General features: G+C 42.4%; 2 protein-coding genes across 3 annotated transcripts; one reads left to right on the top strand and one right to left on the bottom strand.

Moving 5' to 3' along the window:
• The first annotated feature begins 493 nt into the window (after nt 1-493).
• On the top strand, nt 494-7,341 carry EFCAB1 (EF-hand calcium binding domain 1). Its single transcript, XM_035318732.1, has 6 exons — nt 494-653; nt 932-1,087; nt 2,366-2,470; nt 3,936-4,087; nt 5,735-5,839; nt 7,149-7,341. The coding sequence occupies exons 1-6, from the start codon at nt 596-598 to the stop codon at nt 7,197-7,199; spliced, it is 627 nt and encodes a 208-aa protein (XP_035174623.1). The 5' UTR covers nt 494-595; the 3' UTR covers nt 7,200-7,341.
• RBM48 (RNA binding motif protein 48) lies at nt 7,279-10,349 on the bottom strand. 2 transcript variants are annotated; one of them, XM_035318725.1, is made up of 6 exons: nt 10,286-10,349; nt 10,149-10,252; nt 9,538-9,728; nt 9,279-9,424; nt 8,141-8,667; nt 7,279-7,641 (listed from the first exon to the last, which is right to left on the bottom strand). In XM_035318725.1, exons 1-6 carry the CDS (start codon nt 10,317-10,319, stop codon nt 7,555-7,557), a joined length of 1,089 nt encoding a protein of 362 aa, XP_035174616.1. In that variant the 5' UTR covers nt 10,320-10,349; the 3' UTR covers nt 7,279-7,554. The 2 variants fall into 2 exon arrangements, with proteins under 2 accessions (XP_035174616.1, XP_035174615.1); XM_035318724.1 differs by having other exon boundaries at nt 10,149-10,334.
• Between the last annotated feature and the right edge of the window lie 101 nt (nt 10,350-10,450).

Below are 10,450 nucleotides of genomic sequence, written 5' to 3'. Positions count from 1 at the left end.
CGGCACGGCCCAAAATCTAAACCTCTTCAGTAGAAGGTAGAGAAATGAAGCTTAAATGGCATGGCACCAGCCAACCTGGATGAATATTTTAAGTTTGAGCAGTGGGGGGGGAGGGAAAACGGGGAGGGGGGTGTCATATTAAAAGGGGTCAGCAAGTACGGCTTTATGAGAAGGCGGCCGAGGCTATGATAGCAGCACATAGTATTAAAGCATTGCAGCAGCCGGGCCGCCCTCCTGTACAAAACACGTATTCTGAAAGTCGATAGCCACTTTGTTTTGGTGTCACGCGTCCCCTACCATCGCTGGGGGGCTGGTGGCCGGAGGCGATGGGGGGAACACGGCCACCTCCTGCCTCCCCCCTCTGCTGTGCGCGCCCCCTGCCCGGACGGCCCCGCGGTTACGGTGCTAAGGGCTGGACGCCCGCGGGCCCTGCCGACCCTGGCCGGCTAGAGGCGGCACTGCCAGCCTTCATCGTCGCCCAGCCCCACGGAGACAGGCGCTGAGGCGGCCCTGCAGCCATGCGCCGAAGCCCAGCCCTCCGCCGTGTCGGGGCAAGGGCCGCCCCGCCCGGGTTGCCAGGGGAGCGCCCGCCGCCATGAGCGCCAAGCGGCAGCAGCAGCTGGTGGAGGCGCTGAGCCGCTCGGCCAGGCACTGTGAGTGTGCGAGCAGCGGCCGCCCGCCGCCGCAGGGGCGTTTGCCGCCCGTCAGCAGCCCCTCCGTTATCTCCCGTTAGCTTCTGGGCCCCCGAGGGTCGTTTGGTGGCTTTACGTGCCCCCATCCCGTAGGAGCAGCACATGGCGGGTTGGGGGCGGTTTGGGCATCGCTGGGACCAGGTGGATGCCTGAGGTGGCTGGGAGCTGTGGCTTTCCTGGACACACCGCTGTTTAACAGGTTAGGGTATAAAATATGCTTTCTTGTTTTGGGTCGGCAGTTAATAAAAGAGAGGTGGAATGCCTCATCAAGCTCTTTGACATGTTGGTGACCGCGTCCAGCGACCGGTTTGGTGCCGTCGGCTTTGATCGCAACATGTTCAGAGATACCCTGCACAGCACGTTCGGCATGACGGATGACATGGTTATGGACAGAGGTGAGATAATAATGGTTAAAAAGGTTGTAAAACGTTCATTTTTAGTCTTTGGGCTGCTGTTTTTTGAATACTGATATCTAAAACAGTGCCCTTGAAGACTTTCCAGGTTACATGAAACTAGGTACCATCTGTTTTTTGATTCCTACAAGAATAGTAGATCCCTATGGCCAAGAAAACACCTTCGATCACCATCAAAGTTGACAGAATAGAAAAGTTTCATGTAGGCTGTTGCTACAATAGTTGTAAGTGGTTGCCCAGTTGTGTGAATTTAGTTGGCAGGGAGATAGAAGTTCTGAAGGGCCCGTACAGGAGGGGAAAAAGTACACAGTAGACCCTATGAGCATGCCCGGACAAAATAGTGCCACCTCACCCATGTAAGGATGGCAAAGGAAGAGCCATGCACAAGTGCTGATGAGTAAAGTGTACCTTTATTTTCTGTACATAGAATAGTTTTCCCGTGGTTTAGGATAGCTCACGCTCTCGTACAAGGGAGATCTGCCAGAGAGGCAGCTGTGGTGCTAGCATTTGGATGCTTAGAGCCCAGTCACCATTAGTGTTGTGGCAGAAGAGGGCAGCGTGGTGTCACTCTCCCTCCTCTTTCCTGCTGAGATTCACCAAGGAGTTAGTCATTGCAACTGGTGGCTGGAGGGCTCTGTCTTAGACTTGAAGTCCCAGAAAAGTACTCTGCTAGAGTGGGTAACTTCTGGAATAGAGGCGCTGTGAACGGCACTGAACTTTTTCTAGCTCTCTAACACGAGTATTTAAATGAAAATGCCATTTTATGCAAAAAGTCATGTTTCTTGGAAAATACACTACATGGACACATTCTTAAACAATATTTTAATACTTAAAAACAAATGGTTGATTTCAGTTTGCAAGAGGGAGACTTTTTCTTCCAGTTGGGTTGGCTCTCCATGAATATCCTCTTCTGTATGCAAATAAGCCGTAATGTAAGGCATATTGGTTTATTTGGGTTTTATCTGCAAGGAAGCATGCTTCCTGTAGTTATTAAAGTCTGTAAAGTAACAGATCAAAGCAAATACATTATCCCAGCAGGATTCTGGAGTGAAAGATCAGTAGACAGAGCAGTGAAATCCTATTTATTGTTATGGCTTAGAAAGATTCAAGAAGGGTACTTGTACCTTGTTGAAAGCAGAAAAACATTTTCAGAAAAAAAAAAAAAAAAAAGTTTTTATATATTTTAGCTGAATTTAAGGAAATACTCCTTTGTGTTTTCCTATTATTATAAATTCACCATGTACCTAATACACTTCCCAGTGTTCCGCACTTTCGATAGAGACAATGATAGCTGCATCAGTGTGGAGGAATGGGTGGAAGGCTTATCAGTATTTCTTCGGGGGACATTGGAAGAAAGGATTAAATGTAAGGTTTATCTGCATGATAATATTTAGTAGTTATCATAGAATTTATGACTATTAAATTATACATCACTTCCACTGTAATTTGTTAGTTACTCATAAAGAACTTAGTAATTGAAGAGTTTTCTCCTATCAAGCTCAATAAAAACTGAGTTCTGAAATAGCTTCCTTGAGACAGAGATTATTCTGTGTAAACAGCCACCTCATTTGTTCCTGACAAAGAAAAGCTTGTTCTATTATATAGTTTTGAGAGAATATATGTTTTTGTATTCACACACAAAATCAGAAGTAAACAGATGTAGCACGAGGGTGGTGTTGGCTGAATAACAGTCTCCTCAAGCCAGCCAAGATCTGTGCCAGCATTCATTTACTTGCCCAGTGGGGGACACGGCAGCAGTTGCATTAATTCTAGCAGTTCTTCAGCTTGGAAGCAGAGATGGAAAAACTGTGAATCTGTTTGCAAGATGGTCTTGAGAACCTCCAGAGTAATGATGGAGAAAGAAGACAGAGAAAAAAATGCAAGAACTCTAGATTTTAAGATAAAAGGACTGGAGGCAGGGGGGGAAGTATAATAGAGAAAGAAGATGACAGCATTTATTTCCATAGTTCCCTGGGTGCAGCATCAGACATCCACAATATGCTATATAATGTCATAAGGCATTGCTCTGGAAGGTGGCCTGGGATGTCACGCCGCTGTTGCAGGCTATAAAATATGCAGCCCTGCTCTAAGTACTCTAGGATACATGCTGTGTGGTGGTGCAAAGTGTTGTTTGTCCTAAGTGTTTGCCAGTACAGTTTTTGACCATAGACAAAGTCTTTGCCTGGAAAAAAACATAATCTGTGTCTCAAAACTGAAAAACTTTTGTTTTTTAAATCAGTTTTGTGAAGGACAGTAAAATTTATTATGGTCCTAGATTTCTGATTTTAGGGAGGCAGAAGCAATTAAAATAGAAAATAGGCAGATACTCATACGGAAGATATTCAATTGTAGAGATTTTCTCTTTGCGTTTAGAGATGCTTCAGTTGCCTTTTCCATGCCTGTACAACTCATTTTTTCCCTCTACTTTTGCAAACCAGTTTCTGAAATAACTTGGATATGTTTCATAGGTTCAAAGCCCTTCTAATGTAGACAGCTGGTCCTAGCAACTGGAAGATAGGCTTCTAAACCAAAACCTCATTTATATTCTAAAAAACTACTCTTAGAGAAGTTAAGATCTGTAAGTTAGTATGGTTTCTACAAACTGAAGGTTACTTATTATATATCTGAGCAGAAATAGATTTTAACTATAATGGGTAAGTAGGCAGTAACTGACCAGTATCACATGCGAGATATATTTCATACAGAAATTTTATATGCTCAACACATATGCTGTACAACATACAGTTCATGTTTTCTGTCTTTAGGCAACAGCTTTAATAATGTGTGATATAGTTTGTATGAACTTTAAATTGATTTGTCTTTTGAAAAGACTGTTTTGAGGTTTATGACCTGAATGGTGATGGATACATTTCAAGAGAGGAGATGTTTCAAATGCTGAAAAACAGCCTTCTCAAGCAGCCGTCAGAAGAAGATCCTGATGAGGGAATTAAGGACTTGGTAGACATAGCACTGAAGAAAATGGCAAGTACTTTCTCATTGTGATACTGGAGCATCTTCAACCATTCAGACCTTAAGAGCATTCTTATGAGGTAACAAAACACTGTATCTGCTTTACAGTGGGATTCTGAGCCACAGAGTAAGTTACGTACTTATGATAAACAAGTCTACTAAGGAAAGCCAGAAGTATAATCCAGATCTAATGAGTCCCAGTCCAGTGTCCTCACACAAAACTATTAATCTATTATGTGAAAATTTGTAAATTATATGTAAAAACTTGCATATGTAACTGCACATGCACACATGCATGGTCAAAAGAAAAGAGCAATCAAAAGCAGAAAAATCAGAGGCACAATCTGTATTTATTCCTGCATTAAGCATCTCCAGTAGCATTATTATTAATTACATTTGTATTTTATCAATTGCTCAGTTGATAATACTCTATTAGAATAGTAACGTCAAGGGTTATTCATGTAGCACCTGTCTTACAGTGATTAATTGAGGATACCTGAATCAGCCAGGGGCTGTGATTCGCCATTTTCTTCAAATCAAATAAAACTTCCCCTCCAATGGTGTTGTTCAAAAAATCTTGCTTAAAACCAGATCTCCAATCCCAAATCCTTTTATTTAACCCCATCTTTTCATTTCTCAAACACCCCCGTGAGGCACAGCCTCAGCTGAAAGGTCCCTCTTAGCTTTAGTTCTTGAGAGTGCTGAGTGTGTCTCATGCAGAATACAAGATGACAGCAATTACTCATCTTTGGAGCACCTACGTGCTCAGCTTTCTACGGGTTGCATCCAAAATGAATGTCATCACATTCTGGTAGTTGGTAAGTAGATTACAAGAAGTCCAAGCCCAAGCAATACCCTCTAGACCTAATGAAATATTCATACATGTAAGAAAATACCATAAACTAATCGTGTACGTGATCCTATTTCAGCTTTTCCCTGAGAACTTCAGAAAGCTCCGATACATATTGGAAGGTCCAGATCTGATTTAGCTGCTAGGCAGTTACCTGAGTAGGATATTACTGCCTACCTCAAATAACTAAACAATTAATTATTAGATAACCAGAAAGGCATTTGTGGCATCTGTCACTCAAAGAACAAAAAACTGCTCTTTGACCACTTGTCTGTAGGTGCAATTGCATTGTGATTAAACATACATCCAGTCCCAGGACAGATTTTCATACTCAAAGGTATTTGTAGCGGACATGCTCATGGCCTGCTCTCCCTTGTGCTGAGGAAAGTAAAAGGTAGAGCGTACCCAGGGAATTCTCCATTTCTTTTAAGCAGACAGGGGCAGGCTGCCCTGTTCAGGACATTTTCTCTCCTACTGTTACCTCTTTTTAAGTCTCCTACTTTTATTTATCCCAGTGCATCTGTGGTTGAGATTTGTTTGTGAGATTCTCAGTTCAAGCTCTTCCCATGTTGGAAGTTTTGTCTCCGTAATTCTGTTACCAAAGCCATAAGAGATGGTTGAGCTTGCTCCATCTTTTATGGCTTAGGTAGAGGCTAATTACACAGATCTTGTTTGAGCAGAGATTGATGTCCCAATTAAAATGATTTTTGCATACACTCAAAAAAATTCCACATGAATAAAACTTTTGCTAAACCAAAAGAAAATTACTACAAGTAATCATCCTTTGCTAAAGAGTTCTCCTTTTGTAGGACTACGATCACGATGGCAAGATTTCTTTTGCGGACTTTGAAAAAGCTGTCAGAGATGATAATCTTCTCTTAGAAGCCTTTGGACCATGTCTGCCAGACATAAAGGTACATCAGCCTTGGGTTTAAAAATAATAGAAAAGAATTTCTCTGTAATTGTTAACCATATGTACGTATCATGGTATTCACTGTCGTCACATGGGGTCAGCTGCATTCACCTGATAAATGCTTCAGCTGTGAGATGCGCACGTGCTGAGTTGGTATCTGCCTTTCACAGGACAGATGTTTCCTTATACAGACTTTGGCACCAGAGAATGTAAAAAAAAACAGTTGGCACGTGTGTCTCCTGGGACAGCAATATAATGAATGATTCTCAGTAAGCATCCTCCCAGGCTAAGAACACGAGACTATTCTCTTGGAAGAGTTTGTCTGAAACCTCTTCAGGAATGCAGGTTTTATTTTTCTTTCTTCAGTGCTACTGGCACCATTGCCATCAATATTTTGGGAGAGACTGGTAGCTTTCTGAAAAAAAAAATACCTTGGGAGTGTCATCTCAGACTGCAGCACTGGTATTCTTAAATAAAGCCCAGGTGGATGGAACTCATTAGCAATACATCTCACTCAGTTCAGGGATGTTTTTTCCCTCCGTAAGATGGCAATTTAGGACATGCTCATTTACTCTGTCAAACTGAAGAGACCATTTCTAATCTATAGCAGTATTTTTTTCACTAACCTATCATTACCCTATTTAACTGCATTTCATTTTTAAATACCAACAGTCATAGAGATGGAAAACAAGATTTTTGAAATACGCACAGCAATTCACAGGAACAGAAAAGTTCTGTAAAACTGTTGCAAACAAGGCAAGCTGGAAATGTGTGTTTCCTGCCAGCTCACACAGGGGATAGGCTGGACAGGAGGAAGGCATCTCATAGCCATGGTTGCAGGCTGAACTATCTCAGGTCACCTGCAAAGCAGCTGTTTTCAAACTGCCAGATTCCTTCTGGCAGGCTGTCAGAAGACTTTCAAGGACCCAGGGCCAGTACTTTGACTTCTTTTTTACACCAATTAACAGCTTTAGAAAAAGCTTCTGAATCAAATTTACATTCACTAATTAGAATAGAAAAATAATTGCTTTTTGTCAAAGTTGGTGACAAATCAGGTATACAGTTCAGGCCAGTCACGACAACAGATGGAAGACAGCCTGATTCTTGCTTCCACTCTTAGCATCTTGTGCTCTACACCTTACCCAACTCTTGCCTTTTTACTAGGTCTCTAGTTTTATTATTGAAAAGACAATTTACTTATTCTTCTAAGCCACCAAACCAATGAACAGAAACATTACGTGAAGGAAGCTTGGAATTTTAGTCAACTGAAAACATTTTTTAATTCTTTTTCTTTTTTAATTAAAAAACAGGGCAGTTTGGCATTTGAAAAGAAAACCTTCAAGGAAAATAGTAAACTGTAACACTGTGTGGAATACTGTTGCAAGAATTCTCTTCTTCACCATTCTTCATGGTATAGTAAAAATAAAAATGCAAAACTACTGATTTCAGTATTGCTTTATTGTAAAAAAAATTAATGAATAAATAGAATTAGCTTATATTAAACTACCTACCCACATTTATTTTATTATGAGGTACACAGGACAAGATTGCTACAGTATCATACTGCTCTGTTCACTCCAGAAAACATAAACTGATACAGTTTGTAACAGGAATTTCTTGGAAATGCAATATAACTTACTTTTTTTACATTAAAAAAATGAAGTATTTAAGTTATATCCTTCATAAAAGGCTGTAGAAAGATGCTGCTAGCAGTATCTATATTCTTCTTCTCTGCTTTACAAGTGGCTTGGCAGAACTATTGTCTGGCCTTTCCACAGGTGTTCTTGAAACAGACTCTGCCACCTAAAATGGGAAAAAAAAAGATTTCTAGAAAACTGTAACCATTCTTTTCTTTGAATGTTAGTTTTAGAGTAAGGTTGTGTCTCTAATATTGGAGTACAGGGAGGCATGTGTTATTAGAATCACACTTGTATTGACTGTTCCTGTAGAAACAGGGGAAGAACAACACCAAAGGCAGCAGAGCTGAAACTCTCAGGAGATACAAGTGTTGGCAATACCTTTAAAAATATATATATATATTTTTTTTTTTTAAAAAAAAAAAAAAAACACCTTTAACCACACACACAACACACACACTGATTTCAGATGCTCAGTGATAGTTATTTTATCATCCCTCTCGACACCAGAGATGTTTCAAAGTAAGGTTTGCTACACTTTTTGGACTTGGCTATTTGGGAAGGGAAAAGACAGGGAAAACATGTGTTTTGGCAAACATTTTAGAAATAGACTTCTTAAAGTCTGTGCTTGAAAATGAAAAGATCAGAACTTTAAGAATCCATACCTCTTTCAATTTATTTCGAATTAATGTAGCTGAAGTATTCAGTGAATCATCATCCATATCCACCTTAGGTATTTCTGGTAGCTGCGGGCCAATAATGACTTCAGTATTATCCGTATTTGTTTCAATGAGGGCAAATTTGTTACCTTCTTCTCTCTTCCTCTTACGTTCCTGCAGGTGAGTTGTACGAGGCATAAACCTACCAATCCCACTGTCAGTTGCAGCTGTTCTTTGCTGAATTAAAGATGCAGGAGGACCGTGTCCTCCTGGATGTACGTTTCGAGTTTGTGATGTGCTTTGACCGAAGTACCCAGAAGTTTCAGCACTGTGGCTGTCATACTGGGGAAATGTCACCAGGCTCTGATTCTGACGCCCAGAAGGACATCCCATGTTTTGGGATACCCCACGAGAACCTGGAAAGCAGGATGGATCCCAGTCACTAGTTGCACGTGATCCTGAGGTACTCCACTGATGGCAGTACGCAGAGTCAGTCTTCTTAGGCCCCTCTATTTTCTTTAACACAAAGCAATCTTCAAAACAAAGAAACAAAGTAGCTTCACTACTTTATGTCACTTAGTGTGACATAGTGTTGACACTATTAGTTCCAACACATAAGAAGCAGCACTTAATACAACAGAAGCAATAGCAGTGATACTTCATTCCCTGTCAACAGTCCGTGATTCTTCTTTCTTAAGTGGCACCTTAAGAAATATCCTCTTGCAATGATACCAAAGTACATAAGCACAAGAAAGAAGACGCCCATGCCTGGCACTTGGCTTTTTTTACAGCTTGCCCAGCCTTCAGTGCTGCTTGGGAACTCCAGAGCACAACAGTCTAACCCATTCTTCTCATTCTCCCAGTGCCAAAATGCAAGCCGGAAAAGTTTGTGGTTTTTGGTTTTTACCTTTTTTAAAGCTTCTGGTATAGTCAGCTTCCTTAGAAAGCTAAGGAAACTTTCACAAAGATGGATACCTAGAAATAATTCAAAGATGTCTCCATTCTGCTGCAAGCATACTTTAAATGCATCTTTTAAAACAGCTAAATACAAAGCATTTTCTTTAGTGGGCACTTCTGTTTTTACTAAAACCCACCCACCACTGAAATGAGACATTAAGATTCTGTATGAAACTTAAATACAAACCTCTCTGATTTGTTGCTTTTGCTATGTACTTTCTTCTGTCCTGCAACTTCTCCCTCGTTTCTTGGACTGTTTCAAATTCCGGAGCATAGCACACATGCAGCAAACTACCGAAGAAACTTCGTTCATCCATTTTTTTCTTGGCCACCCTGAAGGGAATTAAATCATATTGGCAAATTGAGAATTTTACTTCAACTCTCTAGAATCTAAATGAAAAGGGGGTAAAAAATTAGCAAAAGGCAGATATTGCTCTGTACCGTACCTCGCACACTGGACCTTTTGGAATTTTATAAGATAAACTTCAGTAAATTGCTCTGCTGGGTATTCATCTAGCGCATGGTACTCTTCAATGGCACCATATAACGCGAATTGTTCCACTAATTCCTTCATAACACCTAACGCTGGAACTCCTTGTATTAGCAAATAACGAGATTCCAAGTTGATAGTATAAACCTGAAAGAAAGAAGTAGAGTATTCCAAAGTGTTCGCATTTTTGCTTTACTGCAAAAGTAACGACTCAAAGGATTTATGTTGTCTGGTGCTCCTCAAATCCTGTCAGGAGGCTGAAAATCCCTCTGTATTTTACTCTGCTCCTTGTCCAAAGTCAGCCAGGGCTCAGGGGGGCAGTAGCTTGGGACCTTGGCAGAAAAATAAGCAAGAGTACAGCTACCAGGGACTGCTTCCTCACTGACAGGGCACTGAAAATCCGCACGCACCGATCAAAAGTTAGAGCTGACACTTCTCTGCCAGGCCGTTTGCTGAGTAAGATTTACGAAGCCTCTGGCTGATTCCCGTTATTACGGCCTACACCGACCGCAGGAGGCCCGCGGTACCGCCTCACCACCCCGTCGGCTGCCCCGGTTCGGGTCTCACCTTCACGGCCCGCGGCCGCCGCCCCTCGCGGTACTTGGCGCGGGAGCCGCAGGCCTCCAGCTGCTCGTGGTGCCGGCACGCGCCGCCCGGGCCGGTACCGGTGCTGCCCCCGGCCGCCATCTTCTCTCCGCCCGGGCCGGGCCCGGTACCGGCGTCGCTGCCGGCCGCCATCTTCTCGCCCCAACCCCAGCCGCCCGCCTAGCGCGCAGCCAATCAGAGGGCGAGCACAGCGGGCGCTCCCCTCTCATTGGCCCTCCCCCGGGGCGGGACCCGCCGCCGTCCATAGGGCGGAGGGAACGAGG

The sequence above is a fragment of the Oxyura jamaicensis genome, chromosome 2 (assembly GCF_011077185.1).
Source record: "Oxyura jamaicensis isolate SHBP4307 breed ruddy duck chromosome 2, BPBGC_Ojam_1.0, whole genome shotgun sequence".
NCBI classification, from domain to species: domain Eukaryota; kingdom Metazoa; phylum Chordata; class Aves; order Anseriformes; family Anatidae; genus Oxyura; species Oxyura jamaicensis.
This window is presented reverse-complemented; position numbering and strand designations above follow the sequence as displayed.

Excerpts from the sequence above, each read along its gene's own strand:
- RBM48 (XM_035318724.1), bottom strand. The coding sequence starts at position 10,319 with ATGGCGGCCGGCAGCGACGCCGGTACCGGGCCCGGCCCGGGCGGAGAG. Across the intron at positions 9,425-9,537 it reads CAAAAGGTCCAGTGTGCGAG|GGTGGCCAAGAAAAAAATGG; the intron begins GTACGGTACAGA and ends AATTCCCTTCAG. Across the intron at positions 8,668-9,278 it reads AAAAGCAACAAATCAGAGAG|ATTGCTTTGTGTTAAAGAAA; the intron begins GTTTGTATTTAA and ends TTTGTTTTGAAG.
- EFCAB1 (XM_035318732.1), top strand. The coding sequence starts at position 596 with ATGAGCGCCAAGCGGCAGCAGCAGCTGGTGGAGGCGCTGAGCCGCTCG. Across the intron at positions 2,471-3,935 it reads ATTGGAAGAAAGGATTAAAT|ACTGTTTTGAGGTTTATGAC; the intron begins GTAAGGTTTATC and ends TCTTTTGAAAAG. Across the intron at positions 5,840-7,148 it reads CATGTCTGCCAGACATAAAG|GGCAGTTTGGCATTTGAAAA; the intron begins GTACATCAGCCT and ends ATTAAAAAACAG.